This window comes from Gasterosteus aculeatus, chromosome 14 (assembly GCF_964276395.1).
Source record: "Gasterosteus aculeatus chromosome 14, fGasAcu3.hap1.1, whole genome shotgun sequence".
NCBI classification, from domain to species: Eukaryota; Metazoa; Chordata; class Actinopteri; order Perciformes; family Gasterosteidae; genus Gasterosteus; species Gasterosteus aculeatus.
This window is the reverse complement of record NC_135702.1, coordinates 4,530,540-4,557,915: the sequence shown is the minus strand read 5'-3', so window position 1 is coordinate 4,557,915 and position 27,376 is coordinate 4,530,540. Positions and strand designations below refer to the sequence as shown.

Below are 27,376 nucleotides of genomic sequence, written 5' to 3'. Positions count from 1 at the left end.
TATTATTCCCGTTTATCTTTTTAAATGTTTACCAGTTGGATGATTAGATGTGTTATAAGACGACATACAGGCAGACGTACTAGCATGCACGTCACAAAGGAACCACGTGAAAACAACCTCTACTTCCCCAGTAAGCAGAAGCTTTTATAGGTTTTAACAGAAACAAAGCTGCCCGTTTTGCTTCAGCCGGAAATATTTCCCTAATAAGAACATTCTTATCCCTGATTAGCTGCTGGGATGAAAAGAAAGACTTTGGCCTTTGCTCTTGGCGGGACGTCCTCCACAAAAGAGGCAGGAAAGGTTTTTTTTTGAAGGCTTTCATAAGCAGCCAACGCACCCTTTTTTATTATCGAGACGCATCCCTTCGTAACAGTGCTGTGACTTATCTTCATCTTAGAGAGGTAAGATTTATTTTGATTATTTACTATGTGAGAGGATTAATTACTCATCTTTTGTGTATGCGGTGCTTTATTTTGCTAAGAAAGAGAATTACATTCAATAGCAGCCCACTATAAAGTTAAACCAATACAAACAACAGGAATTAATCTAGTTCAAGCGGCTTATAATTTTGAACTAGTAATGACGAGTTGTTGCAATCTTTGATTTTCTTATTATTTGAAAGGTGTGTTTTCGTAAAGAAGAAAAGCACACGTCTTAAACCAAGTTCAAGGGGCCTCATCAAAACGCTCAAACACAGGAAACACAAGACAATAGTCAAGAACATCGTGGTCTGAAATACCTTTGGACACACGGAGGGTTGGATAACAGGATATATATATATATATAGAGAGGTTTCTATTCACGACACCAGTTGTGGCAGAGTGGAGTTCACGGGTTTCTACACTGGTTGATTCTTAAGAAGTGTTGTGGCACAGACAAGGAAGGAGGCTGAGAGATCAAGAGGTGCAGCGCTCTGTGAAAACTAGAAACAGGCGCAGTGGGAACTTATTCCGTAAACCTGCTTTGATCACGCCTTCAAAAAAGAAACTCTTTTTTTTTTTTTCTCATCAAAAGAATAGAAAACGACGCGACAAACTGACGCGGAAGTTGAAAGTTAATGTGACATTTCTCGGTTGGAGTTGTTCCCACCTGAGGGGACGAGGGAAGATAACAATACGGGATATTATCATGTCAAAATGTCACCTGCTTTGCATATTTTGCATTTTTTTGCAACATTTAGAGACGTTGAGATATAGTTTACGTGAATATTATAATGAAGGAACAGTAAGATACAACAAACTAAGATGAATTCACTTAGATTACAGTAAAAGGAAGATGAGTAACATTTTTTTAACTGACGACAACGTTACATGATACGCAAATAACGCATTTGGGCAACAAGACGTTAGTGTGTCAATCCATACACGTGACACCACAGAGCCCTCATGTCCGAACAGGAAGTCCATTCTGTTTCTATGGATACACCTTGAGGCCTGTAAACACAACTGATTATCGCTCATAAATAAGTTTATTCCTTCCCCAGTTGCAGCGAATTGTTGTCTTAACTCCCAAAAATACAGATATATCTTGTAGGGAGTCAAAGAATACGTAAGCTACACACAATTATTGTTTTCTTTCAACAACAACAAATGATGTTGTTTTACTTCCGCCGCTGTCGAAAAGACTCCTGTGGTGAACTGTGATGTCATCGAGTGAGGACGGCGGCCTCCGGCCTCCACAGGAAGGAGCTCCGACATGCTCCTCCCTCTCCAGAGCTGTCGGCCTCGTCACCGGGGACATGCGCCTCTGCAGAGAGTGGGTGAAAAGTAGGCGATGAACCTGTCCAGTCTTCAAAGGTCACGTGACAGCGACACTTGAGAGCTAATGAAAATGTAGAAATTTGAATGGTAATGCGGGAGATGACAGAATGACGTCCCTGTCCGTCAACGACAGGGCAGCCGGCAGTCGTCCAACTGCTGGACTGGACCTGTCGAGGCGTAGCCCAGGTCATGTTTGTGAACAACCCTCTCAGCGGGCTCCTCGTCACGGCCGGCCTCTTCCTGCAGGACCCTTGGTGGGCTCTGAGCGGTCTGCTCGCTACCTTTGTCTCCACTGCGTCCGCCTTCTTGCTGGGACAAAACAGGTCGGACTGCATGTCTTTGTCCTTTTAAACAGCATTTACCTCCTTTTGAGGCGCCGTCGCTTCCAGTTGTGCCCCCCCCCCCCCCCCCCCCGCGCGGCTACTCTTTGTCTTTCATGGCGTGTGTCCCATTTAACTGTGTTTTGCGTGTCTGTCCCATTGACCACAGGGAAGCCATATCAGTGGGCTTACACGGCTACAATGGAACGTTGATCGGCATACTGATGGCGGTGTTCTCTGCCAAAGGAAGCTGGTACTGGTGGCTGCTATTGCCAAATATGTTCTTGTCCATGTTGTGGTACGTGTCCTCTTCAATGTCCCCTGATTTCGTTTGATTGCACACATTTGGCCGTTTGAAATTGTGAGCAAATTTTCAAACAAAGAGTCCTCGATTTCAGACTTTTAAAAGCAGCGTCTCAGGCGGCGATGTTTCCGCGCTGAGATGACAACTCACTAAGTAAGACGACGTTAGAGAGGAGCCCCCCGCCTGACTCATCTACACACATTTTGTCTGGCAAAAAGACTATTTTGATTTCATCAGCCAGCCAACTAGCCTCTACAAGCGCTCAAATCCGAGAGCTAGTTTGAATCGATCCAGATGGGCTTCCGTCAGCGTTTGGTAATTTGCCTTTTTGGGTCAATCAGTAATCCATTTCTTCTGTTCACAGCCCGGTTGTCTCCAGCGCTTTGTCATCTGTTGCCTGCAAATGGGACCTCCCAATATTAACCCTGCCCTTTAATATGTTGGTCTGTCTGCACGTTGCGGCCACGGGAGCCAATCACCCCTACTTTCCTCAGGTGCAGCACGACACTGCCAAACAGACAAAGATCCACATACAACAGCGCATGAGTGCAAATGAAAACGTGGCCTACTTTTTCTGCAATCTCAGGCGGACATGCAGCCAAAGGACCATCTGCACCCTGCTAATGACTCCATGGAAAGCCTTGATGTCTCTCGAGTATGTGACGGCAATGTCAACGGCCCGGTAGCCCCATTAAAAATCTCCACACAATCTGACGCATCACATTGGCCGTGCTGCACGTACGTGATGATGACGATTGTCTAAAACTGTTTTAAACAGTAAGTAACGGAGGCCTTCCATCTGCAGCTATTCCTGTCGCTGCCCGTTGGTGTTGGCCAGGTGTACGGCTGCAGCAGTCCTTGGACAGGAAGCCTCATCCTTCTGGCCCTGCTGCTTTCCTCACCGACGATCTGTGCTCAGGCCATGTGGGGCTCTGCTGTTGGCATGTTATCTGGTGAAAAGATGCCACACCATCTGAGTATGCACAATATGTCTGCAGCGGCAGCTGTGGGCCTTCAAAGGGCACCTTGGCATTAATAGTTTGTGCGGTTGCTTGCTGTAGGACATTGCATTGAACATTGCGCTGGTCTCTGTGATGCAGGTCTTGCTCTCGCAGCCCCTCGCGAGGACATTTACTCCGGGCTGTGGGGATATAACTGCGCTCTGTCCTGCGTTGCCATCGGAGGGGTCTTCTATGTCATAACCTGGAAAACGCATCTACTGGCTCTAACATGTGGTAAGATCGATGATGCGACCGCTCAATATTCTCCGCCACAGGAAACTGGAACTGGTCGCTCTTATTGCCAAATGTGTTTATGTCCATGCTGTGGTAAGTGTCCTTGAATGGCAGCGAACTGATCAGATTGTACACACTTTGCTACCTGAAATTCTTAATAACTTTTGAGACAATGAGTCTTTGGTTTCAGATTGACTCTTTTTCAAACAACAATCCTGAAGTTGTAAGATTTTCCCTGTAAAAACAGTCAGTTGTAGATTTTATCAGTCAGACATTTGCTAATCAAGCAGTGGAATTCTAGAAGTAAATCCAGGTGGGTTTGTAATGTCAAGTTGTAGTTTGCCTTTCCGTCCAATCAGTAACACAAAATTGAACTGTAAAAATGTTTCTTTCCAGCACTTTTCTGCGCATACTTGACTGCAGCGATATCAAAGCTGATGTCTATGGTAAGTGAAAAACGTCCCTCCCTAGTCAACGCCTAATAACGTAATCTGAACCGGGATATATCTCTCATTTCATGTGCCATGCCTTTGACATCCTCTGAAAATCCCCTTTCAGCTCGCATTACCAGCCTGCACGTGGCCTTTCTGCCTGTCGACTCTCATCTTCCTCCTCGTTTCCTCTGAGACGGCCGCCATCTGCAGACTTCCTCTGTCTGTGGTCTCCTACCCCGAGGAGAACCGCCGCTGCCGCACACGGTTGGAGGCCTCAGAGAAAGCGCCACTCAGTCAGCAGAGCGGCAGCCAAGACGAGGTCCAGTTTGGGCCGGACAGCAGCTGCAGAGAAGCTCTGTGTCATTAGAGGAGATGTTCTTACACTGAGTGTGAAACTGAGGGAATGGTAGGGGGATGTAAAGTCTTAATATTTCCTCTTTTACATAACCGTGTATGTTATATAAAATGGCTGGCAGTACAGCTATTTTATCAGCAGGGGGCAGCACTTTGCAAGGAAAGATCCCTCCGTTTGTCCTTTAAATAACCAGTTCGCAAAACTTTTTTACTTTGGTGATGTTTTACATCATTACAAAAAAAACAAATACAAAAAAGAGTGAAAAGGTGACCTTATCATCCTTCTTAGGACAACCTCGCTCCACTTTTCCCTTAAGCAACCAGATTTTTTCATCTCTAATGAAGGGAGGCCACAAAGATGTCAGCTGATATGTATGTGAGGCTCCCTTTTCTCCATTTATATTTACATTTATGAGTAAATCTGTGTGTGTCTGGTGCTCCGGGCCCCGTTGCGCTCGTCAAGCCGGTGGGACACATGACAGACAGTCACACTCTCAGGCACGTGTGGGAGGCGCAGTGCGTCGGGGGAGAAGGTGCGAGACGAGGGAAGGGAAAGGACTTGACAATGAGAACGTCTCGTGTTCTTGGATGGTGATAAAATATGACTTGTTATGACAGATTTGTTCTTTCCTTGAATGTGTCATTTCTTTCTGTAGTGCATTTTATCCCAATATCTCAAACCTTTTTCTACTTCATATTCCAAAGTCGTTCCAACGGCCCCCGGTTCATTTTTCCGCCCCCTTCAGGTAAAGAGTGACCTCAGTCAGTTGGCCTTTTTTCACCCGTCGATTCACGCAGAGACCTTTTGAGATACTTGGGGTAAGCGTTGGCGGTGGGATGGTGCGAGATGAGGTTGTTGTCACCTCCCCTGCGCCAGTACTTTCTGCTCACGGCGATGTGATTCACCTTCCGGAGCGGCCTGCAGGCAGCTCCCATGCGGGGACGAGGCTGAGGCCTCCACACACTCTGAAAGAAGCATGTTCCTTTGTCTCTGCACAGCGGCGGCGTGTCGACTCCAGCGGCCGTCGGTTGGGAACAGCAGGTCTCACATAACCAAGTGTTTTATAACCGTGTGGTATTAACAAAAAGAGGATAACATGCATCATAAGTGGCAAAAGAACCGGGGGAGACTGGTAATACTATACTACGTATGGGGGTGTTCTGAAGAGTCATTTGTGATCCATATTTAGGAAATTAAAACGGATATAGAAATATTACATGAGATTTGTTAAAATTGTCTAAACGCCAATAAAGCAATAAAAAAAGCCCATCTACAGAAATGGCATTTCCAGTGAATGTACCCTCCTTAAAGTAAGCTCTACAAATGAGCAAATATTAGGTTCAGATCAGGAAATACTTTGGGTCTTATGGCTTTTTTTCAACAGTTGTGTACCACAAACACAAAGTCTTTCTCAGCAGTGGAGACTTTTACGATATAAAGGTTACATAAATAATCATACAGTTTATATTCTTGTATAAATGAATAAATTGTGACAAAGTGTGTCATCTGTTATCCATGAGAGTGATCACCACGGATCCTGTCAGCTGCTCAGAGACGATCCATCTACTTCTGGACATGCGAGAGGACCAAACAACACCACGAGAACAGCTCAGCTGCGTGATCGATTCTCCCCGAGACTGACAGGAAACTTTGTATGTGTGTGTTCCACGAGAGACAGTGTGAATGCGTGAAAAAGAAAACAGCCCAACAACACCCAGACTGTTCCCGTGGGCCGCTGTGATTCAGTATCGCTCTCAGCGGGGAGGAGCCGCGTGACGCCGCGTGACGCCGCGCGCTCCACGCCTTCCAACCAAATTTGTCTGCAGCTTCCTGTGAGACGGAACGAGGATCTGCAGGAAACTCCAAACGCTCCGATTGGACGGACGAACAGGAAGCACTGCCATGTATGTGCGCTCCCCGTGACACCGACTTCCTCATCCACGGCTGCACAGTCGAGTCAGTGTCGTAATCTACGACCCTGATTAGAAATGCTGAAACATTGAAAGCGGAGTTCAAGCTGACTTGCTTCTTTTTTTTTTGCCAAAAGAGTGGACTACGTGCAGTGATGACTTGTAGATACAGGTCAACATTGTTGTGTGGTTTTGTGCGTTTTGGGGGTTGCTCCATGGATGATACAGGTATACATTTTGTGGACAAGTACCCCACTTTACAAATGAGAGTAGAATAAGCTTAATTATTGCTAGACATTATGATCTATACCCATAAATCACCTTCATCCTGCACAGAACTGCAGTAGAGTTTAACCTGTATAGTTATTTTGTAATATTATACAACCACTTATTATTATTATTATTATTGTTATTATGGAAACACCTGACTCAAAAAATGTCCATTGCTGTTTCTGGGAAGGCATCATTGTGTCCTTCAGTCAGTCAACACGATTTAGAGGTGATATCTTGAGATTTTACTGGAGCAATTTATGTGAACACCCACCAAAAACAGCTCTAACACATCTCAATTACGTAACTTCAAGATGTCCCCTCCTTGTACAGCTGTTGGCTGTTAAATGGTTCATTTGCATGTATTGTCTGAAGCACTATGATTGCTATGCAGAACCACGGGGGTGGAAGCATTGACATGCACACCTGCACAATCCAATGGTCTCATAAATGCTGCCGCTTTAAAGCTTTTTGACCTTTCAGTGAAAACTTAATTAACAGGACAGATTGGCTCCATGTTCATTTTCAACTGAAATTAACCAGAAAACATTTAGTGTCAGTCTATTAAGGTTGTAATTTACACTTTGGATTCTGCCGAGCTTTAAGGTCCACATTTTCTTTCACCCTCACCCCTTAATGATAACTGCTGCCATTATTTCCTTCAACCTCAGATTCATCTTGGACTCTCTAATCTGCCTAAATGTGAGATTTACTTCAAACTAACTCCACCGCAACCATCTGTGCAATGCTGCCTGCATGCCTCCCTAATATATCAGTCCTTTTTCTACTTTGAGTACATTTTGTTCATAGTACTTCTGTGAATGTATTTCCTTGAGTTTAAATGAAAGATTGTTCAAATCAGTGCAGAATTTTTCTTTCATCCACAGCGAAGTTACATAACTGACATCTAAAGAAAGGCATAAACAGTCGTTTGGGGAAACAGGTGACTGTCTGGAACAGTGTCTGGACACGCAGCGGCGGTCTGCTCGACCTGTGCAGTCTGTGATATAAATAAAATAAATAAATTAAAAAAAGAAACACCGTGTACCGAGTCGTGACTGACTTTGCAGAACTCCGGAAGCGAGCCTCGACATGGAGCGGGAGGCTGCAACATCCGCGTCATCACCGCCGGAGCACCAATGGCTTTCCGCCGAGCCACCGGAGGACACCGGCATCCCCTCCTCGCCCCGCCCCGCCCGCCCCATCCCGATGCCGCACGGTGGGAACGAGGCGGACCGGGGAAAGCTCGGTCACGCCGCGTGGGCGGTGTGAGTGGATAGTAGCCGAGCTGCCGCGGCGGTATTTAAAGGAGAGCCGGCGGAGAACTCAGGCAGGACGCAGCAGCACCAGCACCAGCAGCAGCAGACTTCAGCACCAAGGACAGCGCAACATAAAAAGCTCGCAGCGGACATCATGGTTCTCATCTGGACTCAGTTCGGCGTTAAGCACAAAAATGTCAACGTCAAGTGCAAAGTGCGAGTAATGCACAGAGGAGACAGCTCGGGCTCTTCGTCGTCAGCGGTAAGTTACATTAATGAATTATTTAACAGTTTTGTCTCGTTAGCGCTACTTTTTTTCTTTGTTAAACAAATCCCTGAATTATTGTAAATTTAAGCTGTTGAAATACTACGTTTTAAGGTAATAGTCGATCCGCTGTAAAACATCTCGTAGAAGCATCTCTGTTCTTTATCATCATTGACTGATTTCTGTTGCTATGGAGTCGCCGATTCGCGTTCAGCCAATCGCTGCAGAGAATCTCGGTAGTTGGGGGAAATCTTGTTCCCCTCGTGACTCCCTCTCTCTCTCTGTCTCTCGCTCTGCAAAAGAGCATTTTTATTTTATGAATGGAAATGGTTTTTATGGCAACTAAATGTTCTAAAAGGCTCATTTTTCTTATTTTCAACAGGAAAGCACCAAGTCTGAGCCGGACACGCCCTGCCTGGCCATCAAGCCCACAGGCAAAGACTTCTACAAAGTCCTGGGTGTCATCCCTGAATCCAATGAAGATGAGATCAAGAAGGCCTACAGGAAGATGGCTCTCAAGTTCCACCCGGACAAGAACAGCGATGCCGATGCCGAGGACAAGTTTAAAGAGATCGCGGAAGCCTACGAGATCCTGACTGACCCGAAAAGGAGAAGCATCTATGACCAGTTTGGAGAAGAAGGTAAGAGTGAGATTTCATTCAAACAGCTCCAAGAGCAACAGGCATCTGGCTAATTACTGCATGCTGGTGCATTAACTATTCATGCCTTCATTAAGGCTAAATACTGATGCTCAGTGGGAGGAGTGAAACACTTCTGCCTCTATCAAACCCGCTCATCATGTGCTGCAGAGACAGCTGGGAGGCTGATCAATTATTCAGCTATTTCAGTTTCCTGAAAACTCCTAAATGGCCGATGATTAGTAACCCTTCTGGAGGGAGAGGCACTATTCACATTGAAGAAGCATCAATATTAGAATAGAAATGAAGTGCCGTGGCGAGCTGCAGATTTAGGGGAAATCTAAATGAACTCTTGTCTTTTTTTTTTCTTTGAAGGTCTTAAAAGCGGAGCGTCAACGGCGGGCCAAGGCAACGTCTCCCGCCACAACTTCCACACCGATCCCCACGCCACCTTCTCCTCCTTCTTCCACGGCTCCGACCACTTCGACATCTTCTTTGGCAACGACAACGACAGCGAAGAAGAGCTCTTCAACCCCTTCAGGCGGTTCCCCTTCAGCCACGTGGGCGGGATCCCCGACGGCGGCGGCCTGCGAAGAGGCCAGCGGCGGCTGCAGGGCGACGAGGTGGTGCACGACCTGCTGGTGACCCTGGACGAGGTGATGCAGGGCTGCACCAAGCACGTGAAGATCACCCGCAGCCGCCTCCACCCCGACGGGCGCAGCCTGCGCTCCGAGGAGAAGGTGCTGAACGTGGTGGTGAAAAAAGGCTGGAAGGCGGGGACCAAGATCACCTTCCCCAGGGAGGGGGACGAGACGCCCAACAACACCCCCGCTGACATCACCTTCATCCTCAGGGACAAGGAGCACGCCCAGTACAAGAGGGACGGCTCCAACATCGTCTACACCGCCACGATCACCCTGAAAGAGGTGAGTTTTATGAAACACATGACGGGCCTATAAGAAGATACACTAGTCCGGTACTTGCACCCACTCAGAGGAAGGCGGAGATCCATCCACCACTTATCGATTACATAACAATGCGCTGAAATACCAGAGCAGATCGATAGTGAAGAGAGGGCCTTGAAGGTTTGATCCCCGCCAAATGCAGAGAGGGCGATGTGTTTGAATGGAGTCTGAGGACAGAACACAGTGTTCCGTTTCAGGCATCGGAACACTCCCCCCCCCCCCCCTCCCCTCACCCACAATTGGCTGACGGACCCCTCGCTAACAGAACAGCAGCAGGCCGCCTTCGTTACCTCACCAGCCCCTGCAGAGAGAGAGAGAGAGAGAGAGAACAGCTAAATTTAGCCTCGGCGCTGACGGCCCCCGCGAATCACACTTCACTCTCCCTCTCTCAGCCACTATGTGCTGCTGCTGCAGACTCCGCTGCCTCTGCAAGCCGGGGCTGAGAGGCCGTTTTTTTTTTTCTTGGCTCTGGCTTCTGCCGGCCCACGCACAGATTAGCAGTCAGAGAGAGAGTGGCATTTCAAAGAGCGCCCACCATCTTCAGGCACCGAAGCACTCAACTCCCACACGGAGTCCGTAAATAGGGCCGAGATCATCTCATCTGTGGCACCGCTTTGTTGCATAACACAGAAATTCGTCATGCTTTCAGAAAGACAGACGCTCCATATTTGTCAGTTATGTAACCTGACACTTTTATAGATCAGGCATTGACTTGGCTTTTGTTCAGTGTGCTCCATTCCAGTCATAACGAGGCCATTCGGGAAGCGTTACGAAACTTGTTCCACAGTATAAAAACAGGTCCACAAAAACTAACTTCTCTCCCTCCTTCTTTTTCCTCCAGGCTCTCTGTGGCTGCACGGTTAACGTTCCGACACTTGACAACCGGATGATGCCTCTGCCGTGCAGCGACGTCATCAAACCGGGGGCCGTCCGGCGGCTCCGGGGCGAAGGTCTGCCGATGCCCAAGAGCCCGTCCCAGCGGGGAGACCTGGTGGTGGAGTTCCAGGTGCTCTTCCCCGACAGGATCCCGCCGCAGTCTCGCGAGATCATCAAGCACAGCCTGGCCCAGTGCTAGCCTGCTTTTACATTCAGCGACCTGATCGACACAGCTTCACCACGCGTGTGTTTGTTGTTGTTATTATCGATCGACGGACACAGCCTTGCCCGGGGTGCTAGTTTCACGACACAATCACAACCTCTTTATTGTGTTTTCGAAAATGGCGCTCAAGCGAGTTGTAGTTCGGGGAGGGAGACGACTTTCTGCAGGCACGAGTACGATGCTACAGGAGCAGTTAGTTAAGATCTGATGAATGGGGGTCTTTAGTATCTGAGGGCGTCCATTGACTCAGCAGCCTTTCTCTTGAACGAAAAGGTTATGTGCACTGTTGTACTTGCAAACCTATAGCAGGATATCAGCGTGCGTTCAAGTCTGTGTAGACTTCTTTAAACCTGTGGTAGAAACACATGATGAAAAAAACCAACAACTTCACTATGGTTATATGGTGCTCATATGACTGATCTTTTGCATTGAATTATTACAATAGCAAAATATACTTGTGTACAAGGATCTACTTTGTGTACAAAATGCAAAAATGTTGTCTCTAAAAGAGATTCCTCTGTCAAATGTTCTATTGAATTATTTGAAATGTTTGTATATATATATATCCTGCGACGGCTGCCAGCCGTTGATGTATCAATACCTGATATAGACATGTTCGGTAGCGTGAAAATAAAAAATAAAATCATTTAAAAAAAAACACCATTTGACTTCTCTTCTTCGTGTGAAAAACATGTTTAAGTGGACAACACAACACAACAAGTCCATAACATGAATTAAAACATGCTCAATCGTGCTTTATTATATATAATTGAAATCACACCGCAGCCTGCAGGAGTCCGGTGCCTTGCTGCCACCTAGCGGTGGTCGGTGGCCGCGCACGCTGCACATGATAGGACACACCTGTGGATCTGTGATTTATGTGGCTGCCAACTGAGCCCGCGTCGCACCGTGGCCTCAGATTGCGCCTGTGCTTTGTTAACACCGACAGAACGCGTTTACCACGATGAGGACCAGAGGGGTGAAAGACAACAGTCCCGCTTGGAGACTTTTTGCACGTGAGAACCAGATCGGCACGTGGCTGTTAGACCAAAAAATTAAGAAACACTTTCAACCGCGCAGCAGTCCACGTTGATTGGCACGCCGACCCACCTGCGCGCGTCCCCGGGCGCCGTGGAAACTCCGCGGAGATCCGCTTTCGTCTTAAATTCTGCCTTCATGTCCCCTGGGATGAAATGTCGCGGATAAGTCAGTCCACGCCATCCAACGTGACGGAGGTTTACCCCGTGACCAACCTGACCTTAGTGGTCCTCCTGCTCATACCCTGCGTGGTCGTTCTGCTCCTTCTCAACTGCCTGTTCCTGGGTTACAAGTTGCTGATCTTGTCGGAGAGGAAGAACCGGCGGCCGCGCGGGGACGCGGAGGAGATGCTGCTGCAGTCCACGCTGCGCCGAGCCCGCCGCCACGGGGCGTCAGACGTGGCGTTCCCGTTCCTGTCTACGTCGGAGCCGGTGGTCGCGCATCCCGTCACGTCCTCCAGGGCTTCCTCCAGGGAGAGGCCCGTGGCCGATCGCAGGACCCGGCAGGTGATGCCGGACGGCGCGACCGGCTCGGGGTCGACGAGGGCACCGAGCACCATCCGGGCCGCCTCCTCCGCGGGCGGTTTCACCCCCAGACTCGATCCGCCGTCCGGCTCGCGAACGCGCGGCACCGGTAAAGCGGGATGGCGTAAAAGCGCGCCGGTTGTACCGCAGTCCAGTGGGTCAGAGGCGGACACCAGAGTGCACCTTGTTCCGCCGAACTCTCCCACGGTGAGCGGTCCACTGCCGGTGGGAATAAACGGGATTAGATTAGTGGATTTCTGTTCATGAACTTCTGCAGAAACCAGGCCAACCAAGTCTTCTTCTTACAAATCCCAACTTGAGGCTAGTGATGCCAAATCTAAGTAATTGTTTTGAAGCATGGCTGGTTTAGACTTCTAAGCCCCAATGACCCCCTCTTAGTCCTTTATGTTCAATGTGTGCATGACCTGTGCCATGCTTTTCTGTTTTTTCTTATTGATCAAACGGGAGGAGAAAACGTGAAGATGAGCTTTGGATACTTGTAGGTGTTTATTAGTCTGAACACAAACCAATTCGCATACAAGGAAGACAAAAAAAGTGAAATAAAATCCCTTTTTAGAGGAACACAAATGAATTTACATCCAAGACCGAACCTGCAGTGGCACAAACCTCAAAGTGTGAGGTCTATACGTTTTATTCTTTTTCTTCCCTGCAGGAGGCCGAACACGTGGCTCACCTTCGTCGGAGCAGTACTTTCCAGATGCTGACAGATGTGAAGCCAGGCATTGCCATGCTCGTGTTCGACAAGGTGGCCGTGGAGTGCGAGTACACCGACCGGCGGCCCGAGGAGGCCTCCTACCTGAACACGTCCGCAGTGGGACCTGGACTGGACAGCGACTTTGGTGCGAGTGCAGGTAAACTTCAGCGTGAGGATCTGAATCATGGAGAGAGTTAGATGTGCGGCTCTTCCACTGACTTGTTTTTTCTATTATCCCCTTGATTTCTCCTCAGGTGTGTCCCTGCGGATTCTGTCAGACAGCGACGGTCTGTCTAACGGCGTCCTGGCTTCGGCCCTGGAGTGGGATTATTATGACCCTTGCTATGTCAAGCAGAATAATGTACCCAAACATAAACACCACAGACCCGCAGTGCACACCAAACAGTACTGGGTGTGAAATGTTCCCGCTGTCAAGCGTGATCTTTTAATGTTAAGTTATTTTTATTTAAATAATATGTGCTTTAGTCTTAATTTATTGTCACTAATGAGTTTAAATGTACACATTTTTCTGATTACACACTCTGTCACTGAATTGATTCAACTTGTGAAATATTTACTGCAGCCACCTTCACTTGTGTTATTGTGAAATGCGCACTTCTTCACTCATGTTTGTCTAAATTAGTCACCATTTTATATCAACGGGGCTGTCCACTCAGTTTGGAATTCCATGCACATTATATTACTTTATTTACGCACTTTTATTTATCTAAATGTTTTCATTCTGTAATAAAGACTAATTTAGAATTCAGACTCGTGATCCTTCAAAAAAAAAAAAAATCCCATGCAAATTACAGAAATGCAAAAATGTGACTTTAAACTGCTCATTGGCGCTGACCTGTATTTTCTTGCACTGAATCCAAACATTTTACCAGAATGATGGTTTATAATTCGGTGCCTGTAACATTCCTCACCAGCAGATGGCGCTCTGCTTTGGAATTAAATTAACTGCTGAGCAGAATCCAGACTGGTGCAAGTGGATAATTAATGATACTCTGCCTTTACTGTTGCTTATGCATTAGTTGTCTTTAAAAAAAACCTTTTTAATCTGGTGACCATTACAAGCGGAACTTTCAGGTTTTCTGCCCTCGGTTAGCAAAGAGTAATTTTATAAACATGGAACAAGATTATTGTTGCTCACCATCAGCCACTGACATTTCAAAAGAAGGTCACAGGAAGTGACAAAACACAGGCAGTCAAGTCAACTCCAATACTTGAATACTTTATTCTCTGCAGGATATTTGTACATTAACGATCAAGTGCCACCGTTCAACAGTCATTTATACGCTCTATGAACTTGAGCGAACATGAAAAAAACCACTTTACTCAAAGCTGGAGAGGAAATCCAACACAATTTGCTTGAGTTTTGCATCGGATGCCACAGAGATTTGTCCATCAGCCCTGCAATCAAGTGGAGATTGTATTACTTAAATAAATGTATTTTGTAACCAAACGTCCTGCAGCTCTTTCACTTACTTGATAGCTGCCAGCAGGTCTTTGTGCTGACTCAGCACGTGCTGCAGGAAGGCCTTCTCGAACCGGGTGATTTTGCTCGGCTCCATTTTGTCCAGGTGTCCCCTCACACCCGCGTAAATGACCGTCACCTGCTCCTCAATGGCCATTGGACCTGAACCATAAAGAGCACGCAGTCTCAGAACATAAAGACACATGCATAGTAAAATGGACCCCTTGAGAGTCAAACTTGAACCCAACTGTGAATACTCACAGTACTGTCCCTGTTTAAGGAGCTCAGTTAGGCGAACGCCACGATTCAGCAGCTGCTGAGTGGCAGCGTCCAGATCCGAACCAAACTGAGCGAAGGCGGCCACCTCGCGGTACTGGGCCAGCTCCAGCTTCATGGTACCAGCCACCTGGAGATGGACACAACTCGATGAGTCGGAACCACGTCCTCGGTTGTGATGAAAAGCTGCGAGACGGACGACGAGGACGAGGACGACCTACCTGCTTCATGGCCTTGGTCTGAGCGGCCGATCCGACGCGCGACACCGACAGGCCGACGTTGATGGCGGGGCGAATACCTTTGTAGAACAGCTCGGTCTCCAAGAAGATCTGAGCGAGAAGAGCGCCATTTAATCCCCAGGTTTAGCCGGGGAGGCGGAAGGGGGGGCAAAATCCAGCACTGACCTGTCCGTCCGTGATGGAGATGACGTTGGTCGGAATGTAGGCCGACACGTCGCCGGCCTGCGTCTCGATGACGGGAAGCGCCGTGAGGGAGCCGCCGCCGAAGTTGTCGTTCATCTTGGCCGCTCTCTCCAGCAGGCGGGAGTGCAGGTAGAAGACGTCCCCCGGGTAGGCCTCGCGGCCGGGGGGCCGGCGGAGCAGCAGCGACATCTGGCGGTAGGCGACGGCCTGCGGGGAAAAGGGAAGCGCGGGAGGTCGATGGCGCTCCGATGGGGCTACGGCGCGTTTTTTGGAGGGGGCCGCCACGGCGCTCTCACCTGCTTGGACAGATCGTCGTAGATGATCAGGGCGTGCTTGCCGTTGTCCCTGAAGTACTCGCCCATGGAGCAGCCGGAGTAGGGCGCCAGGTACTGCAGCGGAGCGGCGTCCGAGGCGGTGGCCGACACCACGATGGTGTACTTCATGGCGTCCGCGTCGGTCAGCCGCTTCACCAGCTGAGCCACCGTGGAGCGCTTCTGGCCGATGGCCACGTAGATGCAGTACAGCTTCTTCTTGTCGTCGGTGCCTTCGTTGAAGCGCTTCTGGTTGATGATCGTGTCGATGGCGATGGCGGTTTTGCTGCAACGCCGAACATTCAGCGTTAACAAAAGCACCCCGGGACCCGAGGAAAAGGCCCAACCAGCCCGAGGAAATGTTACCGTCCTCTTACCCGGTCTGCCGGTCTCCAATGATGAGCTCGCGCTGACCACGGCCGATGGGCACCAGACTGTCCACCGCTTTGATGCCGGTCTGCATGGGCTCCCTCACAGAGATACGGGGGATGATCCCCGGGGCCTTCAGGCCCACGCGCCTGCGGATGCTGGAGCCCAGGGGGCCCTGCGAGGAGAGCGGCGCAGCCGGAAACGGCGTCAAGCAGTGCGATCACCTCCTTCGATTTGGGGCGTCGCGGTTACTGTCGCTGACCTTTCCGTCAATGGCGTTTCCCAGCGCGTCCACGACGCGGCCCAGGAGCTCCTCCCCAACGGGCACGTCCACAATGGCCCCGGTCCTCTTGACGACGTCGCCCTCCTTAATCAGCTTGTCGTTACCGAACACCACCACGCCGACGTTGTCGGACTCCAAGTTCAGAGACATGCCCTGGATGGGAGGAGAAACGTTAAGACTACCGCGGTTTATATGGGCTCAGTGAAGGTCAGCGCGTGAAGGTCACCGGTCAAGTTACCTTCAGCCCGGAGGAGAACTCCACCATCTCCTCCGCCTGCACGTTCCTCAGGCCGTACACTCTGGCGATGCCGTCACCGATAGACAGCACGCGACCCGTCTCCTGCAGGTCGGCGCTGTGGTCCGCTCCGAGGATCTTCTCCTCCAGGATGGACGATACCTCGGCAGTGCCTTTAACGTTCATATTTTATTTTTTTTAAGTAAGCCGATCAACAGATGTCGGTGGAATTAACCAGTACTCGGCCAATATAGTTTGTTTAGGGCAATAATACTGACCTATTTTCACCTGCCAAGGCCGGGTGGTGTGTAGGTTCTTGACTCCTACACATGCTGCAGCGACATTCTTGGATACCTTTTATAAAGACATTGTGAACTGATAAGTAAAGCATTTTCTATTTCATTACAGACAAATCTAACATATGATATTGACAATGGCCCTAATTGATTCATTCTAAAATAACCTTTTGACGTTTTACGGTTTACCTTCTTAAAAAAAGGCACCGTTCACCTCAAAAAAATAAAATATGTAACATTGCCTCTCATCTGTAGTGCCATTTATTAATCTAAATTATGTCTGTGCTAGTGGATTGAAGATTGTTGAACAACTACATTTTTAGAGAGAAAGATGCTCCTGCTCAAATACAGTTTGCAATATTCACTAACATTTCATTATAAAATACAATTAGCCATAACTATGTCAGCATGGTGAGTTATGAGTTTCTCTTAAATGTGAAACCATTTGAGACAACAGAATTATATTGGAATTAACACCCCACACCCACCGACTTCTATATAAAGTTTATGCAGGAAAATCCGCTTTGCAATAAAAAGGCCGCATAAAACCTGACATGCGTCACTACGCATGCGCGTTAACTTTGTCCTAACTAGTCATCCTTTCTAACGTTTAGTGTCATCCGGGTAACGGGCCGGGTCTCCTCCGGTGCGATGACACACATCACCGAACATGAGTGAACTATCATGAAGGAGGTCGACCCCCGCTAACCCCCCAAAAATAGATGATCGTTGCTTACAAAGCCGGCCCGTCGGGGCAGACTGCGGGCGAGAGCCGCTGCGACGCGTACTGACAGCATGTCGGTGTCCTGCGGGCTCGATGCTGCTCCCGGTGCACACGGAGAAGGACGGCGAGAAGGACCGTGACCCGGAAGTACTTCAAAATAAAGGCGCTGGATTCTTTCCTTGTATTTTATTTAAGAGTGAGTGTTTTGCTGGCGAAGTTATGATTATGATAACACATTCTTTTAACACATTTTTAAATACCTCATACCTCATTTTTAAAACATCGTTTTACTTCTGGAAATTTTACAACGAGTAATATAATTTTCAGAAGTATATTATCTCTCTTAAGATGCAAGAAAATCAAGATCTAGTTAGGCGTCTGTTATATTAGTATCTCGCCTGAGTAAATGTATAGTCAGCAGACCATGTGTCATGTGGGGGAGATGAGGGTGAGACCTTGGGGGCCCAAAGCCCCTATTAGAGAGACAACTGCTTTCTGACAGAGAAAGTTTATCTTAATCCAAATAACAGTTGCTTCTTTCTTTTTAACATAAACCAAAGGAATGTGTTTTTCATTCATTCGTGTTTCATTCATAAGGCGTTTGCAAGGCGTTTTAAAGCTATTCATTAGATGTATAATCTATTTCATTCATTTAGTTTCATTTAATTATGTTCACTTTACTTTTTTTTTTTAAATGGAGGGTGGCTTGACCGCAGTGTCTCCTGCAGCAGTTCCTTTTCTTGTAGTATCGAAACCCCGCCCCCAGGGGCGCTCTACCGCTTAGAGCACCCCGGAAGTGACGCATGCATCTTTGTGAAAGACGGACGGCTGATGAAGACATTTTAAAATATACACATAGCTAACTGCTAACTGGGCTCGCGAAGGTGCGAGCGCATTGCGCCAAAAGACGTTCACATTATTCCAAGTTGTAAAGAAGTGAGGTATATTTAGCAGTGCATTGTCAATGTATCGTAAATAAAAAGAGGAAAAAAATACCAAAGATGTTGAACAATCCGACTCTGGGAAAAGAATAATAGAACTAACGCCGCGGTAAGTTGTAACTAGCGCAGTCGATTTGAGATGCTACGTCGGCTACCGCTTTGACTGAGATAACGTTAGCTCTTAGCAATTTACATTTTTCTGCTTGTTGCGCCCCTGGCTGGCTAGATACGGTTTCCATTTATAGCATCTTGCGAGGCAGCTGCCCTGCAACCTGGACATTTTGCAAATGGCTTGTCTTCTTCTCGCCAAGTGTGCAGGGTGTAAGGTTGTGACCGAGGTTAGCTTCACTACGCAGCTAAAGGTAGCCAGTAATAGCTCCAGTTAGCTACACTACCAACTCACGTTAAAGTCACTAATTCAATAGTCAGTAAATATCTCGTAGTGCACACGTTTTGTTTGACATTGCTTGTGGGGTTGAACGGACATGTATGAAAACAAAAGGTTTCGCATGCTGTTTGAGACGTGAAAGTTGAAAACTGAATCAATGTTTTGTAAAATATTAATTCCTGTGACCGTGTGATCATTTTCCCGTATGTCCACATACTTTTTATTTTGAATATGCTCTATGCTTTCAGACATCCATCGTCTCACACAGTATTTAGTATTCATTGATGCTTGTTTTTCCCTCCAGCAGGTGAGCTCCTGTCCAGGCACATTGGTCCATGTTTGTTGGACCTTTGGGCTCTGGGCTCATTTAGCATGAAGATGGCTGACTCGGACAAAGCCGAGGAATTTGTGGATGCAGAGTGCCTTGATGAGGCACTATCAGCGACAGGCTCTGTTCAGGGAGAGCAGGATGAGCATCTAAAATCAGAGCCCACCACCAGTACCAGCTCGCCGCTGAGAGATAAGGAGGCAGACAGCCCCTTGAATACGGAGGGTGAGCAGAGTCTCCTCTCCATGCCATGCCTGATGAAGGAGCTCCGCCGAGACTCCCCAGAGTCCCAGCATGCCTCTACGGGGAGCGACAAGCCGGTGTCTGGTCATATCTATGAGAGTGACTCCTCAAACAACTGCATGCTCTCACCGTCATCCAGTGGCCACCTGGCTGACTCCGACACACTCTCCTCGGGGGAAGACGGGACTGCTCCTTCTACCCGAAAAGAGGAAGAGGGCGGCATGGAAGCTGCGAATGATTGTGGGCAGACAGCAGGAAGGCAATCGTCATCTACAGGTGGGAGGAAGTCCCGGCGGTCACGCTCAGAGAGCGAGACGGTGCCTAATGCGATGGCTGCGAAGAAAAATCGCTGCCAGCCCGCCTTGGTAGCAGCTGGAGGGCAAGAAAAACAAACCAACGGCAAGCTGGCAAAGGTGAAAGGTCACCGCAGCCAGAAACACAAGGAGAGGATGCGTTTGCTGCGGCAAAAACGTGAGGCAGCAGCGCGGAAGAAGTATAACCTGCTGCAGGACAGCAGTACGAGCGACAGCGAGCTGACGTGCGACTCCAGCACCAGCTCCTCTGAGGACGAGGATGACGACACTTCAGGGGGTAGCAAGACAATCAAGACGGATATTTCAGGTAACATCCGATGTTCACATCACATGCTTATAGCAAAGTACTCTTACCAAGTAGTGCATTGTAGTACAGGATAACAGTAGCAGATATCTACTGTAAGACATTGTATCACGCATTGACATAATAACATAGACCTACAGAATCTAAACTAAGCTATCAGATTCTAACGGCGTGACAATAAGAGGCTGCCTGCATAATGTAAACATTTCAGGTTAGCCGAACCAAAGTGTTCACCTGCCACATATATATATCCTAGTAACTAGTAAGAACGTGTAATGAAAAGGCTGAAGAAAGAAGTTTCAATAACAGATCTGTGCAAGCTCTGCTTTGTGTTTGGTTTTTATCAAATCCCTTTCTTTTTTTTGCTGTTTATTTTCTCACCCATCTCTTCATTCACCCTGGTTTGGGGAGTTAGACTGTTTAGGAGGGCTGATGCCCAGTCACATCTATTTTTCTTTTTAGCACTTTGTCTCATCGTTTGCATGCTGTGGAAGTAGAGTGGACATTCTTCACCTCATGGAATGATTGTTAATCTAATCTATACGGGAAGCTTTGCAACTCGACAATGGGCCATTTATGTCCCCAGCTGTATGTAACGGTGCTCATTCACACTGTTCGAGTTGCAAGACCTGCTGTTAAGAGTTGGTGTGATGGTAGATGTATAGTCTTAAACCTGCAAGTTTTAGACTCAATTATTTTTGATGGGCCATTTTATCAGAATGTTACATTTAAACGATTTATATTTAGTGAGACTACCAGGTATTGCAGCTTATAATATATTACTCTGCTCTAATTGTACTCGTCGGGGTCTTGTAAACAGGTGGTTTTCCTCTCAATAATGAGTTTTGCAGCACCTTTTTTGACCTCGCATAGCTCCTGTGTCATTGTCAAGGAAATATAAATGCCTTTAAAGCTGACTGACGGCCCCTGATTGTAGAAATGTCTGTGGTGAGTTCTGTAAGTAACTGCTCGCTGGGTGCTGTTCACAGGCCTGCTGCTGCTGAAGTCTCTGCATTTACTTTAAGCTGATCTTTTCATTGTGAGTGGATTTTTTTTCTAGAACATAACATTTGGGTTTGGTTGTTGTAGAAATGTTGTTAAAATCTGAAATCAGCTGGTGGTGTTGATCTAGTGTTAGGTCTCTGAGGATCACCACATAGTCCCCTTTCTGGCTGATAATAACTGATACTGCATTATATTTTACAAAGGTGATTGAATTTCATATCATAGTTGTTTAATGAATCTGCTTCAAATGGGTGTTTTTCAACGGTCAGCGGCCCAAGGAGACTTTAGGGATCCGTACCACATGAAATGTTTTCAACCATTTTTACATCCCGCACACAGATTTGAGTGCTTCAACTGCATGATGTAGTCCATCAGCATGAACGAGTCGATCTGCACGTAACCAAAAACAAACTGTCATTTTCTCTTTAATACAAAAGTCCACCTCGGAAGCATGAACGTGCCACTGTATTTTCTTATGGCTTGGCCTCAATGTCTTTAAAGCTGGCTTCAGACGTGCATCGGAGAGATCCAGAGTGGGCGCCCAGATTCATGGGCTGCTGGACACCAGTTCGTGGGACAGGAACGGCATCGGCAGCGTTCTGGAGGAGGCCATGACGCGATTTGCTGTGATGCAGCGTCAGACCGAGGAGCGCTTCCGCGTCTGGATGGAAAAGCTCGCGCACCTCGACTCGGACAACGACTCGTCCAAACGCTCAAGTGACGCCCCGGAGGGGCCGCAGCGCCCCTCCCAGGGGAGACGCCCGTCCAGTTCCTTCTTGCCGTCGTCAGAGTCTTCGGAGACTATGGCTGCCTACATGTTGGCGCGGGAGAACAACAGCCTCCCCTCCACCCCCATAAACAACAACAACAACAACATCACCGCCCTACCCGAAGCGGCCACTCAGAATGGAAATCTAGGCGCTCCGGACCCTGGGCTCCTGAATGTTTAGGTTTCACTAGCAAAGAGCAAGAGTAGAACTAGTCGACGCAGAGTAGCACGGCAGTGGGTATTAATAGGTTAGCGATGTGAGGTCACTGAATGGATACGCCATCAACAGCAGCTGGGCCTGCGCCGGTCATGGGAACGGGACTCTGTGGCGACCGGAGGCCCGGCGTGTCCACCGACACTGAAGCACTGTGAGATTTGACATTCAGAATAATTCAACTCGAGCGTCTTTGATTCCTGCAGCATGTGTGCCACAGCCACGAGGGGGGGGCACACCTCAGTTGACGGTCCAATCGGGGCTCTTATCCTATCGTTCATCCCACGGCTCATTTGTGTGAGTTTGTGTACCAGCTGTACACAAACGCACACACACATAAACACACACACACAGAAGCTGATCATGCCTTTAGTTGAGACTGTGCATTACAGCACCTGTGGGGAGAGGGGGCTGCTGCTTAATAGCATGTGCCTTGTCCTCCTGACTCCCTGCTGGGAGTGAGATGTGTGGCATCGTAGTTCTATCTCTAGTAGTTCAGTTAATCTCTCTACGTCACTCTGTTCTCCCAAACTGTGTTTGCACTTTGCTTAGAAACGGTCGAGGGTCTCTGGACAGCCTGTTTGTTTTGGTGTTATAGCTTTACTAACATGAAAACATTTACATAATAACAGATTTGCCTGGAAATATAACGAGATACTAATCCACACACTTGTTGCTTTTTAATACTCTTTGACATTAGTGTTTACATTGTGTGCGTTTCTGTTACATTTGCTGCTATTGCTGCCTTTGTGCAGTAACGAGAAACTAGTGAAGGAGGAATGACTATTTTTAGTAGTATAGGTTGTGGACATCAGATACGGGCTCCTGTGTTGTGGCCGTTAGCTGCAGCGTCGAGAGCTTCACATCTTCACTTGTAATATCCGCCTTGTCTAAATGCACTGGTCTGCCAGCTTGGCCGTGCGTGTCCGCAGCTCCACTTCAAACTGACAACGCAGGCGTCCGACTAACCGATAGCAGTAATACAGCTGCTTTCAGTGCATGGCAATGTTTACTGATTTCCTATAGAATAAAGGACTGATCTGAGCAATCAAGTGGCCTTTGGTTCAGACGCTGTGGTGGTTGAGGTGGAAACATTCACGTAACCTCAAAACTACATTTACTTTTACTGACCACCGCGTCAGCTCTTGACGCGGTCACTGACATGGATTAAAGAATCTTTGGCCCAATTATATTTGTAGTTAGGGTGTTTAAAATGTTACATTTTCTGTATGTGTATGTGTAGCCCTATGTGAGTTTTACAAAACGCTGGCTGCATCGTTTCCCCACCTTTTTGCATGTTATATTAGTGAATAGAATGGTTTTCATCAGCAGCATGTGTGCAAGGTTTAGCCTCGCTTGTGCTGATAAATGGTGACTGACTGAACATTTTTATCTATTTGGTTGTTTTCTCTTGGCATAATTGTTTTGTTTGAAATTGTGTGAATCGAGGTGTTTTCGGTCGGTGGTGCAGTATGGCTTACATTTGGGTTTAAATGCATCCGGCCGCTGCTGTTCTGCGTTTTGTTAAGATTGAAAGAACCCTTTAAATCAGCCGCTCTGTCGACGCCGTAAAGGGAACCTCCTACAATCACAAACTGTGCATTAAAAACCACACAAAGGACGGTCCACCGTTTACCAAAGAGACTATCCTGGTTTACATCGGCCCCTTTTCTACCTTTTTAAATACATGGCCTTTAGATCGGCACGCCCTTGGTTTCTATGGCAACTCCGGTACCTGCCTACTCCAGCCCAATCAGCTATTCATAGGCGGTGGTCTCTCACAGTACACGCTGTCCAGACAAACCCCCTCACACACACACACACACACACACACACAAACGCGTCTGGGTGAAGCAGTGTCTCTGTGTGCGTCTCTCACAGGGTAGACCACAAAGATAAACGTTTACGCTCTTCCACAGATTTCTTCTTCTGTTTGGCTCTTATTATGCCACCACCACATTTCATTAAGGGAAGACCGTTTTTAAGTGTTTTGTAATGACTGTATTCCTGTGTAGTTTTTATGTGAATTGGCTGTTTTTAAAAGCAATAAATGCAGAGAAAAATAAATGCAGAGGCGTTACTCCTTTACTCTTAGAATATAAACACCTCACTAGCAAAAAAAAAACAAACCTGTTTATATTTCACAGCCCAAAAGGACTAAATGTTTAATTTGTTTAAAAACCTTTTGGACTCTGGACGCAGTGTCCAGTTTGTATCCGGAGCATGATTTGAATAATGAAGTGTTTTCTTTGTTTTCTGCAGACGCGCTTCCAGTAGTGGGTCACTTTGATATTTCAGACACTGATTCTAACCAGGAGAGTATGAGTGTGGAGACAGTCCGGCCCACGGTGATAAAGCATGAGCTAAACACACACAGAGGCCGGGAGGTGGCAGCTCACTCTGGGTGTATAAGAGCTCTGTGCTCCCTCTCAGGTCAGTCACCAAGCCGCTGAATCCAAACCCATCACTTCCTCTCGGTGGCGGCGGGACATTTAGAGGCATGGGTGTCTTCGCTGAGCAGACTTGGTCTTTTCAATCTCAGCTCCTGGGATCAGCGCTGCCTTCATCCCACACGCCTTGCATTGGCTAGTACTTGGGGGAGGGGAAAAACCAAAAATGAAACTCTTGCTTCTCCAGAAGAATTGATGTGTTGTAACCGTCTCGCCGGCTATTTCTGCTCTATCCCACTGTGCCGCTCCGCGCTTTCCAGTCGGCCTTTTCAAACCACCAAAACCCCCCCGACAAGTGTCGGATTCATGGTTTTGTTCTCGTCTGTGTCAAAGCAGCTGCAGTCTTTCTGCGTCAGCAGGGCCTGAAGCTCTCTCTGCCACCATGGCGCTCTTCACAATGTCTGACTCTGTGTGTCCCCCCCCCCCCCCCCCCGCGTTTGTTTCAGGCCACGTGGAGCCGGCGCTGTCGCACAAGGGGAGTTCTCAACACAACAAGGGCCAGATTAACATCGCCTCCTCCGACAGCGAGGTGGAAATCGTCGGCGTGCAAGAGAAAGCCCGGTAAACACCTTCAGCGGGGGGACTCGTTTAAACTTTTCCTTTTCACCCCCTCCCCCCCAAACTTATCATGGTTTTGTTTCTAAATCCAGATGCGCCCACCCGTGCGGAGGAGTAATAAAGAGCCTGTCCACCTGGAAAGGGAACTCGGTGGAGCAGTTAAACAGCACAAATCAACCACAGCTCTGGACTACGGTTTCCCCTCAGCCCAACTGGGTGTCCCCACCCGAGGTGGTGGACCTCACCCTGGACGAGGACGCCGGACACAAATACCTACTTTGAACGACTCGTGCACTGAAGACTCCTCGTGTCTCCCTCCCCCACTCTCGCCTTGCCTCCGTGTCCTCCGGCTGAAATCCCTCCTGTAGTTGTAACCGCTCGTGGACTCTTTCCTCTCCAGAGATGCGTTTTCTTTTTTTGTTCTTTTTTTTTTCTCCCCTTTTCACTCCAAAACAATCACGTGTATCAAAGCCATGCTGTCCACGCGATTCCCACCATCTGAATTTATTCGCAGGGAAATCCGGCCCTCTGAGTGCAGGTGGGAAATGTGCACCAAGGCTGATGTATCTGTTAAATGATAGCAATATCCTAGCTGCATTCGATGCCTCGGGCGCTCCTCGCTGACTCCCTTTAGGGCTTTTTGTGTTGTCAGCTGTAAAGTGGCGCCGTGGACTCTGGTGTGCGGCATATTTTGCGGCAGCCGGCACCTTTTCTGTTGCACAGCGAAGCACAAAGACAGCTTCATTTGTTTTGAAAAGTCTCACCACTGGTTTTGCATCTACTCCCGTCTGCATTGACGCCTCTGGTCCGCTGTGCTCCGTCCAGCACAGGTGCAGCTGGTGCTTTTGGTTTATCTCAAAAAGGGAAAGTTTCACATTTTGGGAATTAAGCTTATTCGCTTTATTTGCTGCGATTCAAACAAAACGGATTTTGTTTCTGCTTCCACCATATTATAATGTTTTTTTTAATGTAAACACGGAAACCTAACTCCAGTTTAGGAAGGAAAAGCAAGACACAAGCAAATTAGACTCTTCACGTGACACAATGCTGCATCTCTAATACGGATTAAAGAGGTGGTTGTAGGTTGGAAGCCTCGTCCCGGGTGGCTTAGTTATCAGTGAATGTATGACCCTGCAGTGCGCGCTGCGTGCTAGTCTTTGTGAGTGGACACCTTTAAACCTGTGGGGACCACTTCATAACAAGTGAAGAAATGCATCTTCCATCGAATACTGCAAGGCGAGACGACCCCAATGCCTTGAAAAGTGCACTATTTCCTTTTAGAAACTCGTACAAAGCTTATTCTTTTACCTTACAGAGCAGTGGATTTTGCTATCGACAATAAATATTTTAATAATAGATGTGAATTTAGCACACAAATAAAGGTGTAAGTGGTGTTGAGTGTGTACCCACGTGTTTGGGTGGTTATAGTAGAAACGGTTTTTACCTTGCTCTTCAGGGCCGCTTGCTCTCTTTCCTTGTGGTCTTATTCGCGTCTTCATGCAGTTGTCACTGCAGCCCCACTAGTACATTTGTATCCAGGACCCAACCTCAAAACACTGTTATAACACTTATTTTTGTGTCATTTCATATTGAATATCTGCTTTCTACTGTGATGTTTTACAATTGTAGAATCAAAAATGTTTTTACTTCTGCTGGTCACAGAAGAAAAGGAAACCTCTTAAATATAAAAAAAAAGAAACTCAACCAAAGCTTAAATGTATTTGTTTGTCCCAGTTTTTTTTTTTTTCTTCAGGATATGAAATTCTCACATTCTTTTATTTGCTCTGCTTGTCTAAATGTTTTATTTGGAAGTCAATGCATTTGTTGTGAAATGAGGTGACTTTAAATTCAAGATACAGTTTGGTATGATGTGATATTTCCTGTTTTCCTTTGGCCAGTTCTTTCCACTATATGCAGCCACCAGTGTAATGACAATTATTTTACTAGATCACTTCTGCTCACAAAACCTATTTCGCTACAGCTCCTTAGGATTATTATTAAATGTTGTTAAGACCCATGTCTCTAGTGATAGAGGTTTGATAGAAAGTTAGAGCAGTGGTGCTTCATTACGGTTGCGCATCGCATGTGTGGTCACATCTTTAACCTCAAGTCAAATATTATCCTCATTACCAGTAATTTAGCTTTGCTCTTCTATTATTGTTTTACTTTACTGACAGTATTTTAAATTAAAAAAGGGGGGGGAGGGTATTTTGTTGCTTCTGCAACGTCCTTGAAATGTGTGTAGAACAAAAAGAAACTATTTTAAATCTAAATAAATAGAGCATTATTTAATGAACCTCTTGTACAGCAGTTGATTTCCTTGCCTCTAGAAAACATGGATTTTTACATGCAGGATATGAATGAATGAACGA

The 27,376-nt window shown here is 47.3% G+C and overlaps 5 protein-coding genes across 11 annotated transcripts; 4 read left to right on the top strand and 1 right to left on the bottom strand.

Annotated features, from left to right (window-relative positions):
- The first annotated feature begins 267 nt into the window (after positions 1-267).
- Positions 268-5,908, top strand: LOC120831840 (urea transporter 1-like). 2 transcript variants are annotated; one of them, XM_040197632.2, is made up of 10 exons: positions 268-401; positions 1,624-1,766; positions 1,894-2,083; positions 2,250-2,378; positions 2,749-2,878; positions 2,971-3,039; positions 3,190-3,337; positions 3,485-3,619; positions 4,016-4,065; positions 4,178-5,908. In XM_040197632.2, exons 2-10 carry the CDS (start codon positions 1,643-1,645, stop codon positions 4,418-4,420), a joined length of 1,218 nt encoding a protein of 405 aa, XP_040053566.2. In that variant the 5' UTR covers positions 268-401; positions 1,624-1,642; the 3' UTR covers positions 4,421-5,908. The 2 variants fall into 2 exon arrangements, with proteins under 2 accessions (XP_040053566.2, XP_040053564.2); XM_040197630.2 differs by having other exon boundaries at positions 273-401; positions 2,971-3,066.
- Positions 5,909-7,791: 1,883 nt separating this feature from the next.
- On the top strand, positions 7,792-11,472 carry LOC120831841 (dnaJ homolog subfamily B member 5). The gene is made up of 4 exons (XM_040197633.2): positions 7,792-8,109; positions 8,495-8,753; positions 9,126-9,676; positions 10,557-11,472. Exons 1-4 carry the CDS (start codon positions 8,002-8,004, stop codon positions 10,788-10,790), a joined length of 1,152 nt encoding a protein of 383 aa, XP_040053567.1. The 5' UTR covers positions 7,792-8,001; the 3' UTR covers positions 10,791-11,472.
- Positions 11,473-11,499: 27 nt separating this feature from the next.
- Positions 11,500-13,858, top strand: hwa (huluwa). The gene is made up of 3 exons (XM_040197635.2): positions 11,500-12,583; positions 13,050-13,248; positions 13,346-13,858. Exons 1-3 carry the CDS (start codon positions 12,008-12,010, stop codon positions 13,507-13,509), a joined length of 939 nt encoding a protein of 312 aa, XP_040053569.2. The 5' UTR covers positions 11,500-12,007; the 3' UTR covers positions 13,510-13,858.
- Positions 13,859-14,315: 457 nt separating this feature from the next.
- atp5fa1 (ATP synthase F1 subunit alpha) lies at positions 14,316-17,680 on the bottom strand. The gene is made up of 11 exons (XM_040197628.2): positions 17,504-17,680; positions 16,749-16,824; positions 16,474-16,643; positions 16,215-16,388; positions 15,961-16,127; positions 15,569-15,869; positions 15,255-15,479; positions 15,072-15,179; positions 14,836-14,980; positions 14,586-14,736; positions 14,316-14,510 (listed from the first exon to the last, which is right to left on the bottom strand). The coding sequence occupies exons 1-11, from the start codon at positions 17,561-17,563 to the stop codon at positions 14,432-14,434; spliced, it is 1,656 nt and encodes a 551-aa protein (XP_040053562.1). The 5' UTR covers positions 17,564-17,680; the 3' UTR covers positions 14,316-14,431.
- Positions 17,681-18,174: 494 nt separating this feature from the next.
- On the top strand, positions 18,175-27,300 carry ark2n (arkadia (rnf111) N-terminal like PKA signaling regulator 2n). Of its 6 annotated transcripts, none has more exons than XM_040197708.2 (5): positions 18,175-18,540; positions 19,124-20,011; positions 24,259-24,429; positions 24,893-25,007; positions 25,097-27,300. In XM_040197708.2, the coding sequence occupies exons 2-5, from the start codon at positions 19,192-19,194 to the stop codon at positions 25,284-25,286; spliced, it is 1,296 nt and encodes a 431-aa protein (XP_040053642.2). In that variant the 5' UTR covers positions 18,175-18,540; positions 19,124-19,191; the 3' UTR covers positions 25,287-27,300. The 6 variants fall into 6 exon arrangements, with proteins under 6 accessions (XP_040053642.2, XP_040053645.2, XP_040053644.2 ...); XM_040197709.2 differs by having other exon boundaries at positions 18,312-18,540; positions 19,127-20,011; XM_040197711.2 differs by lacking the exon at positions 24,259-24,429 and having other exon boundaries at positions 18,298-18,540.
- Positions 27,301-27,376: the final 76 nt, after the last annotated feature.

Excerpts from the sequence above, each read along its gene's own strand:
- ark2n (XM_040197708.2), top strand. The coding sequence starts at position 19,192 with ATGAAGATGGCTGACTCGGACAAAGCCGAGGAATTTGTGGATGCAGAG. Across the intron at positions 20,012-24,258 it reads AATCAAGACGGATATTTCAG|ACGCGCTTCCAGTAGTGGGT; the intron begins GTAACATCCGAT and ends TGTTTTCTGCAG. Across the intron at positions 25,008-25,096 it reads GGCGTGCAAGAGAAAGCCCG|ATGCGCCCACCCGTGCGGAG; the intron begins GTAAACACCTTC and ends TTCTAAATCCAG.
- LOC120831840 (XM_040197630.2), top strand. The coding sequence starts at position 1,643 with ATGTCATCGAGTGAGGACGGCGGCCTCCGGCCTCCACAGGAAGGAGCT. Across the intron at positions 3,067-3,189 it reads ACGGCAATGTCAACGGCCCG|CTATTCCTGTCGCTGCCCGT; the intron begins GTAGCCCCATTA and ends TTCCATCTGCAG. Across the intron at positions 4,066-4,177 it reads TATCAAAGCTGATGTCTATG|CTCGCATTACCAGCCTGCAC; the intron begins GTAAGTGAAAAA and ends ATCCCCTTTCAG.
- LOC120831841 (XM_040197633.2), top strand. The coding sequence starts at position 8,002 with ATGGTTCTCATCTGGACTCAGTTCGGCGTTAAGCACAAAAATGTCAAC. Across the intron at positions 8,754-9,125 it reads TGACCAGTTTGGAGAAGAAG|GTCTTAAAAGCGGAGCGTCA; the intron begins GTAAGAGTGAGA and ends TTTTCTTTGAAG. Across the intron at positions 9,677-10,556 it reads CCACGATCACCCTGAAAGAG|GCTCTCTGTGGCTGCACGGT; the intron begins GTGAGTTTTATG and ends TTTTTCCTCCAG.
- atp5fa1 (XM_040197628.2), bottom strand. The coding sequence starts at position 17,563 with ATGCTGTCAGTACGCGTCGCAGCGGCTCTCGCCCGCAGTCTGCCCCGA. Across the intron at positions 16,825-17,503 it reads TGCCCCGACGGGCCGGCTTT|GTATCCAAGAATGTCGCTGC; the intron begins GTAAGCAACGAT and ends TCTTTATAAAAG. Across the intron at positions 14,981-15,071 it reads AGACCAAGGCCATGAAGCAG|GTGGCTGGTACCATGAAGCT; the intron begins GTAGGTCGTCCT and ends GTCCATCTCCAG.
- hwa (XM_040197635.2), top strand. The coding sequence starts at position 12,008 with ATGTCGCGGATAAGTCAGTCCACGCCATCCAACGTGACGGAGGTTTAC. Across the intron at positions 12,584-13,049 it reads TTCCGCCGAACTCTCCCACG|GAGGCCGAACACGTGGCTCA; the intron begins GTGAGCGGTCCA and ends TCTTCCCTGCAG. Across the intron at positions 13,249-13,345 it reads CGACTTTGGTGCGAGTGCAG|GTGTGTCCCTGCGGATTCTG; the intron begins GTAAACTTCAGC and ends ATTTCTCCTCAG.